General features: G+C 36.5%; 2 protein-coding genes across 7 annotated transcripts in view; one reads left to right on the top strand and one right to left on the bottom strand.

The window, feature by feature from the left end:
- Window positions 1-22758, top strand: part of LOC139714706 (uncharacterized) — a 100180-nt gene that overhangs the window by 25022 nt on the left and 52400 nt on the right. For both annotated transcript variants that reach the window (XM_071626378.1, XM_071626379.1), the window contains exon 7: window positions 609-770. In XM_071626378.1, coding sequence (XP_071482479.1) covers window positions 609-770 — 162 coding nt within the window. The remainder of the gene's footprint in view (window positions 1-608; window positions 771-22758) is intronic.
- Window positions 5422-22731, bottom strand: LOC139714707 (uncharacterized). Of its 5 annotated transcripts, XR_011709739.1 has the most exons (4): window positions 19867-22731; window positions 18760-18832; window positions 9664-9722; window positions 5422-8991 (listed from the first exon to the last, which is right to left on the bottom strand). XR_011709739.1 is itself a non-coding variant. In XM_071626380.1 (2 exons), the coding sequence occupies exons 1-2, from the start codon at window positions 21052-21054 to the stop codon at window positions 18824-18826; spliced, it is 1197 nt and encodes a 398-aa protein (XP_071482481.1). In that variant the 5' UTR covers window positions 21055-22731; the 3' UTR covers window positions 16712-18823. The 5 variants fall into 5 exon arrangements, 1 of the variants encoding a protein (XP_071482481.1); XR_011709738.1 differs by lacking the exon at window positions 5422-8991 and having other exon boundaries at window positions 9401-9722; XR_011709737.1 differs by lacking the exon at window positions 5422-8991 and having other exon boundaries at window positions 9401-9722; window positions 18768-18832.

The following is a 22758-nucleotide window of genomic DNA, read 5'->3' as shown; positions in this document are numbered from 1 at the left end:
ATAAATTAAAATGTTAAAAAAATCTAAACCACCATGGGATTTTTGTTGATGGTAAACTATGTGAATGTGTTTCATTGGCCTTTTCGAAAAGTTTGACTTAGTCAACATTAGGGAATAATTTCCACTTTTGTCATACGTAGCATCAATATTGGATTTCACTGGGGTAAAAGTGCAACTTTTTCCAAAAATAAGAAAGTTCCCTTACAAGTTACAGTTTCAAAGCTGCTATTGGTTAAAATCTTTTTAAGTGTGATCATGATTTTACCAAAGACGCTTTGTATGTGACAGTGATGTGATTGTGATATGCCGTACTACCAACGTGATCTGCAGAGTACCAGACCGATACAGTACATTTACGGTTCACAATATGAGTGTTGATGAACATTGATGAAGTCACGTCAGTGTCATTCCTCAGTTCTTTGTCACAATAAAACAAGTTTAACAAACTTTTTTTTTTTATAAGCTCTGGTTAATGAAATTATGATATGATTGAGTGTATCAAAATTATATCAGTTGCTCTGAGTTTCCCACCTCCGAACCAACTGCATGTACATTTTCCACCATCACCGACTCTTCACTACCTGTCAATTAATATTCCTTCCAATCAGCCATCACTGGAAATTATCCAAGTGAAATGCGGAAGAACTGTGTCACGTGACTTGGCAGAGGGTATGTGTTCCAGGAGTGTACTCAGCAAAGTAGTCATATGTGAGTCACAATTTCACATGGACTTCTACAACATTCTCAGCGCAGAGGCTTCGAACTGTGAGGTAAGAACTTAGCAGTATAGTTCTACAACACGTACGTGTGTTATAATGTTCAGACTATAGAATCTGATGGTGTGTTATTTAAGTATTTCAGAGAGTCAATGCATACATTTCATTGTACTCCCACTTCTTCTCCTTATCGTTATTATGCGTTCAATGCGTAGTAAATCCAGCTGACAGGGCGTCGTCTGTTGAGTCTTAAATTCCCCTGTGGTCACCTGGACAGCATGTAAATGGGTAGTCTTGCACAAGATGCAACACACGTTGGTAAAGAAACCCACTTATATATACAGCAACAAGAAACAACAAAATAAATAGACTTCGGTCGAGAAATCACTGCTTTATTGTGGATGAATAGCCTAAAAATGAAGAAGAAAAAAAAATGGTAAGTATACACAAGGAGGTACTAGCTCGCGCGTAGCACCTCCTTGGCTACATTTGAAAATGTAATTTCGTATAGAGGTAATGCTTATGTTCACGTCTTGTGGAGCCGGAAAATGTGTGAACGTCTTGCCTGGAAATGTGCAAATATCGAAATTGCTTTAACGGAAATATGCCGGGTTTGGTAAGTCCAGGCTGCAAAGCCACGCTAGGGCTTTTGTCGGGAAATGTGCGAACCACTCATTAGGTGATCCGAGTATCCTCTCGGATCACCTTCTGTATCTGTACGGATTCTTTGTTCTTCTTTAGGTGATCCGAGTATCCTCTCGGATCACCTTCTGTATCTGTACGGATTCTTTGTTAGGTGATCCGAGTGTCCTCTCGGATCACCTTCTGTATCTGTACGGATTCTTTGTTGGTTCTTCTTATTTCTGGACAAAAGTTGTGTATCTACTTACTCACAAAGTTCTCAGAGTATCAATTTTAAACTCATACCATATATGTATCATGTCCCAAAGACGACAAATCTAATGTATCATTGTGATCAGTCGACCGTGACGTCACTATGACGTCATTATATGAAAACACATTTTCATTCATATCTCATTAATAGAATGGAATTTTTCAATGAAATTTACGTCACATACACTTCAATTTATGCGCATTCTATTCATATTCTCAAAATTCATATTTTCTCTTAAAACGTGCGCGTACGCGCGCGTTGAAATATTTGTATGCTCAAATCGAGCTCAAATTTTTTTTGCACACGTTTCAGACCATTTGGAGCATTTTTTGAAAAATTGAAAAAATTGGACGGACGCGTACGCGCGCGCGCATATACGCACGCACAGCCCATATGCAATAGAAATTTCCCGTTTTTTCACATTTATCGGCTGCCTAAAATGTCAAGGAATATTTCTACCAAGTTTTAAGTCAATCCCACTCAATATGACGTCATACGGGCCCGTCAAAGTTGAAATTCCGCGCGCGCGTCAATGACGATATACAGTGCAACAATGCCAAAAAACCGCCAATTTTAAATCTCATTTTACTCGTCAGGATGGACGGTGACCCCCAATTTTCTTTACATATTCTGAAAGCTGATGAGTTGTACATGTAATTTCATGGGTTGGCGATGCTGGAAAAATGATTAAAAGATATCAAATTTCTTAATAAAGTAAAAAAAGTAAATTTTCAAAATGACGTCATCAAATTTCAAGTTCACTCAAGCGTATCTCGATTATTCTTTTGTTGATTTTTGTCCAAATTTCAATATGTTGTAGCTTATTAAATGGTCTTTCAGTTACATAATAACAACATATTGATTGGATGACGGCATCACCTCGTAAAAAGGGATTAAAGGTAACATTGTCAAATTTGACCAGTTTACGTGTTATCTCTATGGGAGTGTAGTTTTTCTGGAAATGAAAACTGTCATGACTATCTTTATCGAGCACTAGCTCACTTATGCTTCGGTGAATTTCTCCCATATTTTAGTATGTTGTAGCTGAGACTTTGGGCTATCGTAAGCGTGCCCTTTGTTTTTTCATACGTTGTCAGGATCACGTCCAAAAACTTGGTTAAAATTAAAGCTTATCTTCGATGCATTTTCATATTCCTTTCTTTTTGCAATTTTCTTTGCAATAACTCAAGAAAAACAAGCCCTATCAGCCCAATATTTTGCACATGTTTAGGTCATGTCACGTCCATTATTTCATAAAATAACAACTACTTGATCAGACGCCATCTTGGGTATGTAAATTAGGGTCAAAGGTCATAAATGTTTCATCCTGTATCTTGGTGAATACAAGTTCTTTCTTTCCCATATTTTGTACACGTAAAGACCATGTTACAAGGATCATTTCACAAAATAACTACTTTTTGCTCAGATGCCATCTTGTCTGTGGAAAGTGGGGTCAAAGGTCATATGTACTTTTTTCTCTATCTTCGTTATGACGTGTTATCTCTATGGGAAAAGATGTGAAAATTGACATGATTGTCTTTATCGAGCACTGGCTCACTTACCCTTCGGTGAATTTATCCCTGATTTTAATATGTTGTAGCTGAGACCTTGCGTTATCGTTATGTGGCCTCCGTTTTTTCATACAACGTCGAAATCATGTCGAAAAACTTCGCTAAAATTAAAGCTTAGCTTCGATGTATTTTCATATTTCTTTCTTTTTGCAACTTCATTTGCAATAACTCAAGAAAGACATTCCCTATTACCCCCATATTTTGCACATGTTTAGCTCATGTCACGTACATTATTTCATAAAATAACAATTTCTTGATCGGACACCGTCTTGGGTATGTAAATTAGGGTCTAAAGGTCATAAATGTTTGATACTGTATCTTGGTGAATACATGTCCTATCTTTTCCATATTTTGCACACGCAAAGACCATGTTACAAGAATCATTTAACAAAATAACCACCTTTTTGCTCAGATGCCATCTTGCCTGTGCCAAATGGGTATGACGTGTTATCTCTATGGGAGAGAATTTTTCTGGATGTGAAAATTGACATGATTGTCTTTATCGAGCACTAGCTCATTTACCCTTTTGTGAATTTCCCCCAGATTTTAATACGTTGTAGCTGAGACTTTGCGCTATCGCCTAAGTGCTTCCCTCTTTTCATACGACGTCAAATTCATGTCGAAAAACTTGGCACAATTAAACCTTACCTTTCATGTATTTTCATATTTCCTTTTTTTTTAACTTTCTTTGCAATAATTCAAGAAAAACAGACCATATCACCCCAATATTGTGCACATGTTAAGTTTATGTCACGTACATTATTTAATAAAGCAACAACTACATGATCGGACACCATATTGGGTATGTAAATTAGGGTCAAAGGTCATAAATGTTTCATCCTGTATCTTGGTAAATACATGTCCTATCTTTCCCATATTTTGCATACACAAAGACCATGTTACAAGAATCATTTCACAAAATAACCACCTTTTTGCTCAGATGCCATCTTGGGTGTGCAAAGTGGAGTCAAAGGTTAAATACACTTCATTCTGTATCTTCGTTGGTGTATACAGTAACCGAATTCAGTGCCAAAGATGACAGTTCCCACTCCCTTTTCTAAATGAGAATCCAAACATCAAAAGCCCAATGTCCCCTCAACTGAACCCTTCAACATTAGTAACAACTTAATTCGTAGATTTTTTTACCCAGTATATTTCATTCTAAGGAAGTCTACTTTTGTAATTTGGTCTTAATTAAAATCATGTTTAGCTGTGGATGGTACATGGAACACACACACACACACACACACACACGCACACACAAACTGTTTGAAAAACATAACAAACAGCTTCATCCACAAGTATAAAACCCTTCATACTGGTGTGTTTGTTTTTTTTTCATTGTTCTTCGTCTCATGATCAAGTGTTGACATTGGCAATGTGAGAGCTGACGTGTGCAGCATATCAATGTCAGAATGCAATCTATTCACTGCACACAGAACCTCAATTATGATAATAAGAGACTGCTTATTAGTCCTACTCATTTGGTGTGACCAAACAAAGCAAAATGCCTGTACATGTATAGCAATGTGTTCCATTTGCATGTCGTTTTGGGTATATTTTGTAACAAAGGTTCACCTCTTTGTGTCGCCAACATGTGATGATCATTAGGTATTGTACTTGCTGTCACAAAAATGAGGCAAAAGCAGTCTTTTGTTGTAGGTCACTGGTTACACAGAATTTATCATTCCTCTTTGTTTAGATATGTACAAATTTGAAGACATCTGGTCTAATGGTGCACACTAACAGCAGGGGCGGATCCAGGAATTCCATAAAAGGAGGACCGTTTCGAAAACAAAATGGGGAATGTTCACTTTTTTTTGGTTTTATCAACAAGTAATAATTTTCCCTTGCGAATGGCGAGAACATGCTTGCCTAAACGTCGAGATTGGGTAGGCCCTTTTCAGGGCCACACACTTACCCTAGAAAGAATACGTGGTGGACTGGGAAACCTTCTACCACCCAACGTTCTACCACCATGGAAGCCTTCAAAGATTTCATCAAATAATAAAGAGGGATCACAAGCCCAATGCATTTGTTGGAAGGTAGGCGTCGTGACCTGTTATATGTGACAAGATGCTGTTATCGTTATGTAATTGGACTGCGCACCAAACACACTCTCATCATAGTATACAGCCATATTCCAACTTCCTGAGCTATGACTCCACTCAATTTTGCTAATAACAGTCGTTGACAACTGAATATTACGTTCAATTATGAATATGCACGTTTTATTGTTGTGTACATTATGTTTCACACGCAGGTGATAATTATGGGGTGCTTTCAACAGAATTATTGATTAATCAGTGAGTTGATTATACAACTCTCAATGAGAATATAAGAGCATCACCTGTATCTGCTCAAACAAAGGTTTTAAGCTTGAGGGGACATAATAGTAAAGGTGCGGCAATTACAAATAGGTGTACAAGGTACAAGCCATTGCGACAGTCCGAGTAGAATCCCAGGTCGCTTTGGTGAAATACATTGGCCACGTCACTCTCCAAAGAGGCCTCGATCGTGATCGTGAACTGCAGTTAATGATGGGAAAAGGGGACTACATAGCAAGTATTATGGGATAAGCCTACGTGTACCTTTTTACATAACCGTGGTCAAAGAAGTACGTGGTCAGCAAAAATTACCTCTTTTGTTTCTTTTTGCCATTGGGGGAGCATCAAGAGAGAGTAACATGATAATAATACCAATTGAAATAGCTTTCTCTCTCAGCCAAGGACTTATTGTCAAACTAACGGGGTACGTGCTGCTACAAGGTATCCTCCCCCCCGCCACCCCCCAGTACGTAAGTCCTGACCAGCACTGACGTACGACAAAAAAGGATAAATAACCGTATGTACACCGTCTTACTACCTGCCAAAAAACAATATCAATGCATGTACATAATTGAGTATGCAGGTTGTAAAAAGCAAATAAAACTGATTGTAAAATACACTTGAGGTTGATCTGACTTAACTGTGTGTTGGTTCAACGGCTTCCAGCAAAAACCATGTATTATAGCATAGACATGATAAAACACAGACAAATAAACATCTGTAATGAAAGGTACAAACAAAGCATATCTGCAAAGTATGACACAAAAATTGCATGTCTTGTTGCTTATGTAGTTCTGCGATGGCAGCCTCTAAGCGTTATACATGTACTACATTTCGTCTGTTGAGAATGAGAAGGGCGTTAAGTTGTCTCGAACACTATGGCTTTGGAGACAACTTAACGCCAATATTCTCAACCGACGATTTAGAGTAAGCTGTATTGCATAAAGCATATAAAGTCATATTTTAGAAATATGGGCACTCAACTTATCAGGACCCTGTTGCATAAAACCCTTACTGCTGGACTTACCGCTCCTTTCTAGCAGTAAATCTTCAAATTAGCGGTAAATTTTATAATCCTTGATGCTGATTGGCTGTGATGCCTAATTTTGACGGTAGTTACCACTGAAATTCAATGGTAAGTTTTATGCAGCGGGCCCCTGGTTGCTGTGAATACCCCCGTGGTAAGTTTTCTTCTACGAAGGTAATGTCATGACCATGCAAAAGAAATTAAGATTATAACAAATTATCACACACACAAAAAAAAAAAAACAACTGTACAAACTGCATACAAATAGCCAAGGCATATACAAGATAACATTACATTCTGAATACCTATGACATTCATATAGTACACACATTAATTAACTGGTCATTGTGTTGAAATCTACATCAAAGCCCTGACATTGTCAAGAGTAATAGGAGACGCCTTGTAACTTATTGAAACAATGTTTTCTTAAATAACGATACCATATAACGCGCTGGCCATCTGAAGTGGCACCTCAATCTAAACTGTCGAAACGGTGGATCCAACTTTGCAGCGGGCGGATTAGTCGCTATTTCAAACTAACAAAGTATGTGTTCCTACACTCTCCCTACGCCCCCCCCCCCCCTCCTTCCTTCTGGATCTGCCACTGAACAGGTGTCTGACACAATCTATGGCACTTGCACAAGCACACATGTCATTTTTTTACAATATAAGTCTCTGCTAAAAACAATATCCCTGCATTTCTTTTTCATCAAAGCACAAAGAATTACAGGCCTCACTGGTCACACTAAACCAACTGACTTAACTATCTGACGTTCAATGAGGGTGGTCAATATCTACCATACTCTTGGTATCCTTCATACATTTTACATGACATTGTTAAGCTAATAATAACTCCTTATTTTATGTAAAAATGGAATATACATGTGAGTATCTCTTATGGCTATTCAAACCTTTCTTTGCTTGATTCACTTCACAATATACACAGCACCTCTATTATAAATACATATGTATATCAAACTACCGATGAGTACAACTCTTAGTGCAAACTAACTCTTTCCTGTTATTCAACTTACTCTGATAAAACCAGCAAACTACCATGTATTATGCTCTTTTATGTATGCCTTTATGATCATGAAATATCTCTTAGAGCTGTGCATACACTTACTGTAAAAGTGGCAATTTTTGCGCATTTCGCCCAATCAGAAACTAGCGCGAAAATGAAAGCATGCTAATATTTTTGCTTGCCATATGCTCCCCTGATTACTATCTTGATTCCGTGGAATTAAAACACGTGAAACTCTTCTTACCTGGCCAGGCAAGAAAAATTAGTCGCGCAAAAATATCCACTTTTACAGTAGTGCGCATTCTCAGAATTTCCATATCCAAAAAGGTATGTCATGCTCAGGCAAAACAAAAAACAAAACAAAAAAACAAAAAGCAATACAGACTCCATACACATGATAATCTTACTGCATGTTGCATGTAAACCTAGCAAATATTTGCCTGTATATATACGAGTGATAGTATGTGTAATTTAGCAAAATGAGAATCTTCACTGAAATCCTTCATATAGACAAACTATTTTATTTTCTACACATCCACTAATGTCACAAACAGTTTCATTCATTATCCTTTAGAAAAATAATTCTTTGTTCTGCAATACTTCTCAGATCACAACATGGCTGTTGGCAGTAACATCTACATCACCAGTTTTTGTACCAGAATTCAATTTAGCAGTCAAAGTTGTGATCAACAAGCTACACACCAAATACCCAGGTCAAGAGTTTTGTTTTCAGGGAAACATCATGTTTTTGTTGTCAACCATTCCAAGTTTGTAAATGGAATATCATTGAGTGAGTGTTATGTGTTTACGACATACAATGTATTGATGACGATTACGAGCCAACAACAGGTTCCCTGCCTTTTAAGACGCTGTCTAGGGAAGACATCCTGCATCTTGCTATGGAAGAGGTGGTATTCTTCGTGGCAGCTTTCAGTGCTCCCTGTCTTGTAGTGGCTTCTCGTCTAAGGTGATGGGGTGGAATGCCTACTAGCACAGGGAGCTGGTGGGTAGGGGTTGATTTCAGGCAGCCTGTGATGGTGAAGAGAGCAGAGTTGAGTTGGGCGTCCACCCTCTTAGTATGGCACCTATGCCCTCAGGAAGAGACACAGTATTCAGCTGAAGCGTAGACAAAGCGAGAGCAGCGGAGCGGAGAGTGGTAAAATTGCCTCCCCAGTTAGGCCGAATAGTCTGCTTAGACGGCACACTCTAGCAGATTCTTTCCCAGCTACATTCAGGGCATGGTGACGGATAGTGAGTGAGAGTGTCTTGCATGCCATGCAGTTTGATGTAGGGTTGACAGTCATCTACACAGTAGAGATAGATGTAATCCACAGATGGTCCGATCATTTGGGCCTTCAATAGTAGATTCCTAGTCTCGGTATCATCAAGAGAATACTGCAAACCTGGCATGTTCTCTCTATTGAGCAAGTCCTGGCGAAAAAGACATGAAAGACTTACTGTTACCGATGCAAGAAATCCCTCTTTCAATATCATTGAAATATTAGCATAAATATGATATCTGTGTGCTGGGAGAAAAATTAACTGTGATAACTGTTAATGATATGGACTTTTAACTTCAAAAGGCTTTCTTGTGTATATTTCAGACATATTGTCCCAAATTCACGAAGGTGGTGCAATTGATATCATGCTTTAATCTATGGAGAATTTGTATGGAGCGCCAAGTGTCACATGGTCTACCGTAAAAAGAGGAATGTTCTTGTGCATCTTACTTTTGTGAATATTATTTTTTTATATGATCTAAACGCCACTGGCAATTAGCGAGAATTTCACGCCACATAAAGTGCTATCAGCCCCAATTTGTGAAAATATTGCGCTGCGAATATGTCATGTTTTACAGTATTTTGTCACAAATTAGGCTATATGACACTTGATGCCCCATATAATTGTCTATGGTTTAAAGCATGGTTTCAGCCGAGTTCGGTGAAAATTAGTCATGGTATTTTCAAGAAGATGAAAATGTAAAAAGTTTATGCATGACGTACGATGGACAATGTACGACAAATGTCAGATGAAGCGTGATCCCAATAGCTCACTTGAGCCTTTGGCTCGAGTGTGTTGAAAAGGAGAGGATACCAAACTTACCTCTGCAACACTTGGATGAAAGGATGGAGGTGTCAGGCACAAACACCGGCCACTTCAACCTTCAACAGGCAAAAGAAAAGCCATTGGATATTGATGGATATAATCCAAGACTGATGTGTTATTTCGCCAGTTCTTTGCTTGCTCAATGTCTGCCAAACACTAATAAATGATAGCAATCAATCAATACAAACTGTTGAGGAAACAGGGGTTTGAGCACTAGTTAAAATGATTTGGGTGAAAGGATTCAAAACTTGTGGTATATACCACATACATGACCGAGTCAAATCTTGTGTTAAAAACATGATGAGTCATAGTTGTCTTTCTGTATTTTATTATGAAGTACTGATTGATATGAATTACAACACATGGATGTAAATTAATTTAGAATCTTGCATATATATACAACTTTTACTTTGTTCAGGGTCATTTAAACATTTTTATTACCTGCTTTCCCTTGATTTTCATCTTTTCATCAGAGGCAGACCAGAAATTCCATAAAGGGGCAGGAGCCTTGTGCCCCCCTGCCTGGCTTTGCTACTGCTCTTGACACTTACCACACGATCAAAAAACTTTTCCTTAGCATTCAACTTTCTGCATTAATAAACAATACATTTCCTCAAATGATCAGTTTGCAAAATCTAGTTCCTATAGTAAACACAATAATCTTCTAGGCTATGTTATATTGCTCTATGTCTGTCTCATGTGTGTGCTTTGTTTTACTTCAATTCTATATCTGCTCTACATATATTTCATTTTAATTCTGTTCTACATTGTATTGATTGTATGCTGCAATGATCACATTTCTGAGCTTTAATGGACCGTCATTAGCAACTACTTTGAAACAAAATTGGTAAATCTCATCTCGTATCTACATCAACTGCCACTTAATATCTTATTATAGCACTATTGCCAAAATACACTTACAGCCAGGATTAGTCTCTCACTAAGTAATTTCTCAATGATACAGTACTCATCTTTTCGTTTCACATTGTCATGGATCACAATATTTGTTTCAACAAACAAAGATCATTACTTTTGTCATATGTTTTTGTCTATTCCGATGTCTTAATATTACAGTCGTCTTGTCAATTTTTGTCTTGTAATGTCAGTTTTTCTGTAGTAATCTTACTTTTGTAGAAGTTTTGCTTCATATTCACAAGCATGATCTTTTCAGTGGATCCCTCCATGCTTTGCATGTTTTGCTCATTGCATATTTTTTTTCTTTTCACTTCAATCACTTCAGTATTAAATATAGTGTACCACTACTACCGAGTCTTTTTTATCGTTGTATACTCTCTCCTACATTTGTAATGAAGTATTCTGTTTACCTAATTCTGCATTACAAAAGGAAATATGACAAAAGAAAATAAATCTTTATTGATTTGAAAATATACCACATTACTTTGCATAAACTCATGATACCACTCATCAAAACTGTATTCTAATAGCTTCATGGTAACTGTAATAAAGGGGAATAACTTCAGCATGAAGTGTATCGATACCTGTGCTATATACATGATCAATCAATGTATCACCTTCTGTTGTAGCATCAAGTACATGTTGTTGATATCCATAAGAACACATCAATTTATGCACACATGAATCACTTGAATTTTGTCTGAGATTTTCATTAAAGTCACCAATAACTATGCATTTTGTACTTCTTTGCTGCAATTCTATAAGTAACCTCTTTAGTTTCTTACAAAATTGTTTCTTGACATATCTAGGAGGTCTATATATCACTGAAATGAGACATGAAGAACAAGTTACTGCAAATGTAATATATTCTAAATTATTGACATGTAAATCCAGCCTACTAATAGATTTGACTTTACTATACACTGCAACTCCACCATGTGCTTGATTTTTCAGTGCAGAAAATAAGGGACTTTCATCAGAATAAGACTTTGACCGAGGCTGATTGTACATTTTAAACTGATCTAAATTCACATCAAAAATGTCATCATTAAGCCAAGTTTCAGTTAAACAAATAATATCAGAATTTTTAAATAGCAAATTTGATTGGATATCTTTGAAATGTGCTTTAAGACCTTGAATATTATGTAACATTATACTCATAGTTGCAATGGAGACATCAGTGCGAATGTTTGTGTCATCAATAAATGTTGGCATGTTCTCTAAACTTTCTTGAACAGCTGGATTGCAATACATAACTTTTGGATCAAAATCTTCAATCGTTAGTCCACCTAATGATCTAACACGGCTCAGAGCTACATATGCTTGCCCAGGCAAAAATATATTTTTCAGAGAAACAACAGCTTTTTCCACTGTCATGCCTTGTACTTTATGTATTGTGCATGCATATGCTAATTTCAAGGGAAATTGTTTCCTAGTATATTTTTTCCCGATTGATTCCTGTTGCATTTCTATTGACTGAATTCCTACCTTTTCATTGTCAAATTTTACCACCACATTTGTAGGTCTTGCGTTTTCATTTACTTTTACTATGTCAGTTACAGTGCCAATGCAGCCATTTGATAAGCCTTTAGTCACATTCACATTTTTGATAAGCATCACTCTAGAATTTTCAGCAATCCAAAGATACGCTAGCAAGGAAGCTTTAGTACATCTCCGTGGCTTGTCACATCTTTTGTTTTTACCCTCATTATCAAGTTCAGAATCTTCTGCATCAATACATATGATATTTGTGCATTTCTTGTGAAGCATTATTTTATTCCAGTCATTTACTTGTTTGTTTGAAGAATATATATGCAATGCATCCTCACATTGTTCTCCAGTTTGGCATGATTGAAGAACTGCTATATCATCACTAGATAATTCATCTGTCTTTCCTTTTATCCTTAATTTGTTCAAAAGAACAGCAAACTTTGCATCATCCTTTTGTCTCATTATTTCATCCAAGTTAATTATAGAGAAGTTGTCTGTCCATAAAGAACTTTGCAGTGTATCTTTATACAAAGGAGTACCTTTTACTGGGGGTAACTGATAGAAATCTCCAACTGCAATAACTGATACCTTTCCAAATGGAGTATTATCACGTATCTGCTTTATTTGCCTTAAACGTCCATGTATATACCACAACAGCTTCTGATCAACCATGGATATTTCATCAATTATTAGTATCTGTAGTTGACCCAGCTGATTACGTAAATGACTTATCTTTTCTTCTCCAAGGGGTTGGTAAGGTAGTGTAGCAGAAATGGGTATGGACAGAGCATTATGAATAGTACTACCACCAATGTTGTAAGCTGCAATTCCAGTTGGAGCTACTTTCATAATTGAAGTATCATCTGGATTATGCATCATTCTGCTAAGAATTCTTGTCCCTTCATTACATATGCATTTCACTAGATGACTTTTTCCTGTTCCAGCACCACCTGTCACAAATATCTGAAATGTTGTTGGTTCTTTTCCATTAACTCTGTCAAGACACCATTGACGTATTTTGTAGAACACCTTTTGCTGCTTGCTATTTAAAGTTCTTAATAAGACATTACTGTCTTCTCTTGAAATGCTACATGATCGAAATTCTATGCCATATGACTCTTTCTCCTGAGATTTGGACTCAAGATCTGGGATTCTAAATTCATTGTCAGCATCTTCAACTTCTTCATGGATTTTAGCTGTTTCATGTCTTTCAATTTCTGTTTCTGGGCAGAGTAATCCCCATGCATCTTCTTGTGGACCAAATTTCTCAAGATATTCTTGTGCTTGATCAATTATATCAGCATTTTTTTCAAACTGTCTGAGATTTTCATTGACAATACTTTTGACACTTTCCAGATTCTTATTATACATTCGTACAGATCCAGTTTGGTAAAATTCCTGATATGTCAAAAATTGATTAGGTTTTAACTGTTCATCAATGCGGAATGGCAAATACAGTTGCAGTATACTCTGATAATATTTTTCTGGGGTTACGGTCGGTGAAAAACGAGGATATCTTACTACAGCATCATTGGTTCTTGATCGTTTTTGTACATAGCCCAGCTGATCTCTCAGTTTGAACACTTTCTGTTTCGGTTTCTTACCCTTTATATCAGATTCACTGAGTAGTCTATACTTTGAACAAAATGTGGCTAAACACATATTTTCAAATTCAAAATCATCAGGTCGGGCTTTATATTTATCAATTCTGTTTGGCATCCATGGACTCCTATCATCATCGTCTCGTCTGCTTTGAATAACACTCAATGGTAAACTCATTCTCACAGGGTTTGGTCCAACAGGTATAAACTCTACTTTTCTTGAGCACTCCTTCAGTCTCAGGCTACAAACACGATACACACTTTCTTGCGCTGAAACTTCACGGTTTTGCATATACACATGTCCTATTTCTTTCATGCTTTTCCGAGCATCTTCATTGCCCTCTTTCATTTCACTTTCTGCATTTTTCAAGAGCAAACCCATCTCTCTTTCTGCTTTTGACATGTATGACACAACATAAACAATGCAGGCATACTCATTTGTTATATACTGCAAATCCATATTGGCATTCCAAGCTCTGAGTAAGAATGGATTGTATTGATTCACCCATATATCTTTTGGATCTCTTCTCATGACTATATCTTCTTTTGTAGCTACAGCATTATAGGCATCTTCAAATTCCTTTTGACACATCCCAAGAACTTCAAAGAGCTGTCTAGCATTATCATATGTCCGTTCCATACATGATGAATTCTTTACTGTAGACAGAATATCTTGAGCTTTATCTGTAACTTCCAGATTATCATCAGGCCTCACAACAAATGTTTTCTCAGAAGGTGGTCTTGGAAAATTAAATCTACAGGTAGTTCCCTTTTTCTTGCATGATTTTGAATGTTTCTTTGAATGAAGTTGAACATTCTTCACTATTTCATATAGTTCTTCATCTTCATCCTCACATGGAATGTTGCATGAAATGTACTTATCAACAAAATCTGTGACATTTTCATCTTTGTCAATACCCAATTTAGGTGCGTTTTCAACCCAGAATAAACAGTGTGTGTGTGGAGATCCTCTCTGTTGAAATTCAATTCTGTAGAAGTAGTCAATTATTTTGCCAATAGGTTCTGCCGGAGAAAGAATCACTTTGTTCAAAAATGCATGAAAGCGTCTGTCAAACATACGAGCTACTGTCACTGGATTTGACTTTAATAAATTACACTTATCTGTCCAATCGAGATCACTTGCTTTTCTTCTATCACCTTGCTGATTCAGCAATGTATTAATAACTTCAGGCCATCTCATCTCAGCTGAAGTAAATGATGCAAACCATGTAGGCTTTCCAAGTTGTCTAACCATTGCTAATACATCTTTCTGCGTAGATTGCCAGTATGGAGGTGTTCCCCGTATTTGTTTCAGAAATTTGTATCCTTTATTCGAATCCAGTATCTCATGAAGTTTTCTTGCATCTTTTAGATCTGAACATTGCATCGATATAGAATTATCTATTTCTTCTGAGCTTTTTCTGAGAGCTATAGAAACATTAGAAAGTATTTGTTGCAGTTCATATATACACTGAGCATAAAATATATATTCTGTATTTTCTGCAAATCTGTTGTCTACATGCATCAGGCGATTATGTAAATAACGACCAAGTGTTACTTCAGTGTACCTGGTATCATGAAATGTTGGCTGGCCAGTTGGAAATAGAGCAGGAAAACATTTTGCCTCATTACTCTTATCCATCAACAGCGATACAGGACTATTCTTTTCACAAGGTGCACAACATATAATATCATCGAAAAACTGATCAAGCACTTCCTGCCTCATATCAACCTTCTGTAAACATGTGTCCAACTGAATGCCTTGTAATCGTCCATCTTGATCATCCTCTATATCATTGTCATCATCGTCATCATCATTAGTTTCATTTGAATCCAATGGTTTAACACAAGCTGCTTGACTATTTTTCTCTGATAAATCAGAGCTCCATTCATTATCTATAGCAATATCAGAATACCACTTATTATTTTTCTTCAAATATTCCAATGCAGCTAGCACATTCTTTTTCTTGACAAACTGATATTCATAATATCCTTTATAAGACAGTTTCCTCTTCAATTTTACACGAATGAATTGATCATCAGTCTCTGGTCGAGGTAATATCTTTACAGTTTCATCTGTGCGCGAAGGTACACAAACTGTTGGGCCATGTACTCCATATTGTCCTCCTTTAGGCAGGTTCAAAATTTTCATAAATGGAATGTTTAGAGCTATCAAATGTGTTTCCAACTGATTCAGATTTCCAAGTTCTGCAGGAATAGCATGTAATTCTAAATTATTTCTGCTAGCTTCAGCAGGCATATTACCAGCTAATAATTTCCTGTGGCAAGTGTAACAAATCCATAAAGAATTTCTTGGTGACTTTACTATTTGACAGTCAACATCACAGTCATCACTGCATGTATGCAAGTACTCCTCTTTTAAGCATTTCGTATCATTATATTTTGCTTTTATGCACTTCAATACTTGATTCTTGAATAATAATTTCAAACATACACAACATACATATTCAGGGCCATGTGAAACAATTTCCCTAAATTTTTTCAAAACATGATCACAATTTCTCGTATCAATTTTCTCTTGCTTTTTTCGTTTCACGTTTCTCATTGCAACTTGCTGTCTGTACACAGAATTTGTCTTGTACTTAATGTTAGCAACTTTTCTCATAATTTTCTTATATCTTTCCCTGAATATAATATTGTTTTGATAAATAGCTCTCTTAATTTTCTTTAGCCTCTCTCTGAATGAAGCATTGCTGTGATATCTGGCTTTCCTCAGTTTCTTACGCTTTTCTCTGAATAAAGCATCATTTTGATATCTAGCTTTCCTCAGTCTCTTAAGCCTCTCTCTATATAAAACATTGCTTCCATAGTTGAGTTTTCTCATTTTCTTCAGCCTTTCTCTGTAAGTGGGATCCAAGGTGTACTTGTGTTTTTGTCTCTTCTTAATTTTGTTTTTCTTTTTTAACCTGTAAGGTATATCTGTTTGATATTTTACTTTCTCTGCAGCTGCTTTTTTAACTTTGCGGAATGGAAAAGACTGATCATTTGAAAAAAAATCTGTTTTTAACTGCCTTTCCTCATTTTTTTTCTTCTCTCTTTGTGCTCTCATTTGATCTCTATTTTTTTGTCTGGTGATATTAGCATTACGTTTTTTTCTTCGTTTTTTCCTTTTTGTAGTTTGCATAGTAGTATTAACTTCTTCATATTCTTTAGGGTGCCTACTCATTTTAACTGCACGTTCCATGTCATCCTCTAATTCTTCATCGTTCAATACATTGATTTGACAATCATCAACTTGTTTTGTAACTTTCCTCCTTGTTGTGAGTTTTCTCTTTCTTGTCACAGGTGTTTTCATATCAGAAATATTTTGTGATCTTGACAGCTTTTGAAATGAACTTGATTTTTGGATCGTTGGACAGACAGATTCTACAACATCATAATGATTGCCATTTGTGTGTTGCAAGTAAATACCTCTTTCTGATGTGATAATTCCAAACTGAAGTTTGCTCCCACCAAATAATTTCCATTTTGAACCATAATTTTCATATATATAAATATCAGTATCTAGTAAATTTGATAAGGCCATTATTTCCAGTTCTGTAGCCCATGTGTCATTGTCAAATACTCTTTCCTTTGCAATGTATTTTACAATATCTGTGTATCCTGATCTCAAAAGGCTAACATAATCTTCCTTGTTTTGTAAAATATGCTTAACTATTGCTTTTCGAACATCACGGTGTGAATCTTCCTTGCCACATATGACATATGATATAGCTCTGTAAAAGCAATTTCCATCACCAGTAATTCTATAGATAGTCAATGGTTGTGACAGGATAGTAATATCACCCTTTTCTACCATATCTTTTTGCATATCATTACTGCTACATTTGTCATTAACCTTTATACCTAATTTGCAACAAAGCTTCTCTCTATCAGATTTATTCACAGGTCTGTACATGAGATCAATCTTTTTTATTTCTCCCACTTGCTTCACCTCAGATGCATCAATGTCGGCATTTACTGTCTCATCACATGTGTTTTGCAATGGAATTTGTGTCTCTTGCAGGTTTGATACCATTATTTGTTTTTGTGTCATTTTCCTCATTCTAACACTACATTTCTTTAATGTTAGGGTTTTAGTAATCTTATGTGATAAATCATGACCTTCCTTCTTATTTTCTACACTTCTATCTGAATTCACATGAAATACAGGTAACTTCTCATTCAAACTACTAGACAGAACAGTAGTTACACTTTCCACTGCATCAAAATGATTGCCTCCAGTGAACAGAATATATATGCCTCTCTCAGTTGTTACTTTGTTGTAGTATCCAGGCTTCCTTGCAGACAGTATTTGCCAATTTTCTGTTCGATCATCATACACATATATATCACGATCTAGCATATGTGCCATTGAACTAATATCAGTGTGACCAGCCCATGTTCCTAAATCCATCAATTTCTCTTGAAGTACAAAATCCCTGACACTCTGATATTTCATTGTGTCTATTACATTTTTAAATAAATCACCCGTTTCCAGTAAATGTGCCACATTGGATTTCCTGAGAATGAAATGGTTTCTTTCGCTGCCAGTAACTACATGAGCAATACTTCTGTAAAAGCAGTTGCCATCACCCATAACTCTCTTGATATTTACAGGTTTCCCAATATACAAACTTTCATTTCTATCCTCCATTGATTCATTGGCAGTACCACTGTAACTGAAATTCAATTTATTGCACAAAGACTGTTTGTCTACGTATGTAATCGGCACAAATTTGAAATTTCGATCTCTTCTTTCTGTTGTCTTTTCAACTGAAACAAATTCAACTTCATTCTCTTTCCCATAGCCATCACTGTTTACATTTACTCTGTTTTTCTTTGTTTCATTTTGAGTCTTACAGCTATCACTGTTAGTTCCTTTAACATGATCACAATGTTTTGAAATGTTGCTATTTTGATCATTTGTATTCCTCCATGCAGTATTTACTGAGTTTGATCTCTTGGAGCCACTAGTTGTCAATGCATTTTTCTTAGAATTGGATTCTAATGCCAGACCGGTTAGTTCAAACTGAGTAGTACGTAAATCACATGCCATTGATTTTGCCAAATTCAAACAGTGTACCTGTATACCTTGCCATGATGAAATGCTAAGCAAGACACTGCATCCATCTTGTACCAAGTACCCATCATGACTTCTGGAATGAGAATCAAATACATAATAACCATTGTCATGTGTAATGATTGCAAATGTACTCTCAGCAAAATTCATAAGACATGCATCATATCTGCATAGTTCTTGTTCTAAGGCTTGGCTCAATGACAAAGCACCAAAATTTGACAAATTGTTTTGATTTCCATCCAACACTCCATATTTTGATTCAGCATAGGTTATTTGAAATTTTTCATCCAGAATATGAAGTTCCTTGGGTAATTCATCTATCATTACAAGCTCTTCATTCAGTGGTGAATCCTTCTTTATGTAATAATACAACTCATTCCCAAGTGTCAGAATCTGATCAAGATCACGAGATCTCATTTCGATTCCATTCTTGGTTTGGGTGTAGAGAACTGCCACAAGGGAATTACATGCACATTGTTTGCCAGCAGTGTAACCAAATCGTTGATCACCTTGATTAAAATTTCCTTGTGCGATTGTTTTGGTCATAGGATATGATTGCCTTCTACCACATTCAGAACTTGAGAGTGAAACATGCTTACAGACACGTTCTTCAGTCTCTAAATCACTTGCAGCTGGTTCATCATCTAATACATGTACTATTGATTCCTGTACATCATATGAATTGTGGTGGTCAGCACTTTTCGCAGAATCATCATTCATTACTATGCAGTCAGATGGATTAGTAGTTTTTTCACTTTCAGGCAAGAATATTGATTCATTACAAACTTCAGCACACTGTGTAGCTGAAACAGGTCTGTGACATGGAGAGTGAACACTTACATCTGTACAAGAATTCACAGGGAACAATTCCTTCACTGATATTTGTCTGTCACTTTCAACATCTTTTCTTTCACTGTAACATGGGTTCAGATCATGCACATTGTGCATTCTGTCACGTTTCACTTTGGAGATATCATTCGAGCTTGTGTTGTCTCTGCTTGTGGAATTACTGTCCTCATGGTCAGATGTTTCATTCTTACACAACTTTTCATTCTTTGCTACATGTTCTCCTTCAGGAATGTCAGGTTTGACCTTTCCATTATTACGCACCTGTGAGTCAGCATTTTTTTCCGGTAGTACACTTTGTCTGTTGATCTTCGTGAAACGACCTTTCTTTCTTGGTTGCCGTGCATTTCCACCTCCATAGAGCCTGTTCACATTCCAAACTTCTTTTTCAATGTCTGTGGAAGGGACAGAGGCACATGTAGTCTGATCACATTTCGGTACGCAACATTCATTACTCATATTCGGAGTGCTTTTAGCCACATCAGCCCAACTTCTCTGTGTTTTTGCATAGATTTGCTCAGTGTATTTTGCCATCACATGAGGTGACTGAACACACTTTGAATATACATTCAATACAGATTCAGTATATACCTGCAGACTATCATTTCGTTCTGTGTCCAAGTTTGCATTCACATTTTGCTTCACGAGTTTACCAGGTTCTTTTTGCTTCGTTTCTGCTTTTGATTTCTTGCCCTTGCTGGTCTTGGCTCTTTTCTGTTTTTCAAGATAGTAGGCTTTCATTGCTTTGCCAATGTAGGTCACACCAGGTTGGAGAGGCACACCATTTACTGATCTCACTGAGCTCTTGTTAAAGGTCTTGGTCTTGGGATTGTCAGTCATTGTTTGGGATGTAGTCACTTTTGTCTTCCTTGATTTCACAGTTCTCCAACCATCATCAACTGCAATTTCTAATGGCTGAAATTGGCTCTTGGTCAGATTTGTCATGAAAGTCGAATCTGATTCATCTCTCTCACAATCTGCTCTTTTCTGCACACACACATTTGTCATTTCTAGAATTCCATTGTCCTTTCTTTTCACATACCGGTACCTCTTTTTCAGTCTCTTGCTTGGTTTCCTTCTCTGGTTGCTCTTGCATGATGAATGTGAAACATCAGCACTAGAATCTTCATCACCAATGTCTTTGAGAAGCTCGTATCTGTTGAAATGACAGGGAATGCCAATTTTGTCAAAGATGCGATGGGCAATATTATTGCTTCCACATGCTGAACATATCCAAATCAACCTTGCATCACACAGTCTAGCCTCAGAAATAGTTCCTGTACACATCACATGAAACTGCTTGCCACAATCCTCACATGGTACTCTGCTTTCATTTTCATTGATCACATTACAACATGCATCACATTCACTGACCTCTACATTTCTCAAGTCGCAACTATGGAGGATATCTAGGATATCACCAATAACATTCTTGAATTCACTTGCTTCCATTGTCAAACTACAGGGCTTTGAAAGTAGGTACCTATTACCAAATAAATGTACTGTTCAATCAATATATTCCTTGAATCACTATACTTATATGAATCAGGTCTACCCCTGGTACTCTGTATTGCAATTGACAACAAAATTGTAGAATTGTATTGCCTTGAAAGCTAATATATGATACGTGAACTGTATTACACTGTACAATGTACTTGCAATGAGGCTGTGACACCAGTCCTTATAATGTTTCTACCAACAGGTGGCGCTTCTTATCTACCGAGAAAAATTATTTGTACAAGGTGTGTTGTTTAATTAGTTACTACCAATAGGTGTCGCTTTTTGTCTGCCAAGAAAAATTATTTTGTGCAATGTGTGTATTCTTAATTGTTTCTACCAACAGGTGGCGCTCTTTGTCTATTACCTGCTAGTAATGGCTACTGCGGCAATTTCAGGAACGCGATTATAGCACTTTCACCTTTGCTTATCTTTGTGTACACCTGTCTTGCCACCAGAAGAAGACTTGTATTGTCTACCGCAATAACGTTTACCAGATATAATGCTTTTGTCTTAAGATGGCGCTCTTCAATTCTCTTTTACCGTAAATTCCCCACTCAAGACACCGTTTCTCAAGTGATGCAAGACTATATTTCTATTTTTAAATTTTCAGCAAACTTCTCGCCTCCTGTAAGAGAATTCTCTTTCAATTATGATTCTCTTCAATTCTGATTGCTTTATAGTTTTCACCTCCTTTACGGAGTGCACTCTTTATTCAACACTCCTTAAAACTCTTTTGTTAGATTTCGACTCTTTTTCTCTTCAATTCTGACTCTTCCTCTCTTATTACTCTTTCTCTCTTTGATTCTAACTCTTTCTGTCTTTGATTCCGACTCTTTCTGCCTCTGATTCTGAGACTCTCTCTCTCTCTCTGATTCTCTTTGAAATTATTTCAAGTTCTTTCAAGATAGAGTAGGATCAAAGATTCAGGTTTGCTGAAGATTCAAATTCAGTTACAGCAGATAGAGTTTTATCTTTGTAATCACAGTCTTCTATTTGTGCAACTTTAAATATCCCAGGTTGGTTCCCTTTTTTTTTTACAAATTTGCCTATTTCTAAAGTATGTAATAGCAATTTTATAAGATTGTATTTACTCTAATCAAGCCCGTTTTTTCTCTATCACAATTTATATCCCAAGACAAATTCACAAATGACAATGTTTTTTAGTACTCGTACTTTCAGATCTCTGTTTATCCCTAATATCACTCTTTCCTCTTTTTAGTGTAATATCACTCTTTGTATTTAATCTCCAATATTACTCTTAACACTTATTCTGCAATTCCACCCCTTCTACTTATTCAGTTAAATCACTGGTTGCACTTTTTGTGTACTATCACTCTTTGCATTTATTTATCATTATGACTCTCTGCACTTCTGTTCCAGTTTATATACAGGGGTTTCACTCGTTTCTTGTTTTCTTGATTGTATGTATACTTTCCAATTTTCTTGTTATATACAGGGGTTTCACCTGTTCTCCGGTTTTCTTGTTATACACAGCGGTTTCACCTGTTCTCTGGTTTTCTTGTTTTTACAGGGGTTTCACCTGTTCTCCTGTTTTCTCGTTTATATGTATACTTTCCAATTTTCTTGTTATATACAGGGGTTTCACCTGTTCTCTTGTTTTCTTGTTATATATACTTTCCATTTTCTTGTTATATA

This window comes from Diadema antillarum, unplaced genomic scaffold (genome assembly GCF_040938485.1).
Source record: "Diadema antillarum isolate AM-2024a unplaced genomic scaffold, OU_Dant_1.0 seq00002391_RagTag, whole genome shotgun sequence".
Lineage (NCBI taxonomy): Eukaryota > Metazoa > Echinodermata > Echinoidea > Diadematoida > Diadematidae > Diadema > Diadema antillarum.
The sequence above is the reverse complement of the archived record's forward strand: the minus strand, read 5'-3'. Positions and strand labels throughout refer to the sequence as shown.

Bases quoted from the DNA above. Each gene is read 5' to 3' on its own strand.
- LOC139714707 (XM_071626380.1), bottom strand. From the start codon at position 21,054: ATGGAAGCAAGTGAATTCAAGAATGTTATTGGTGATATCCTAGATATC.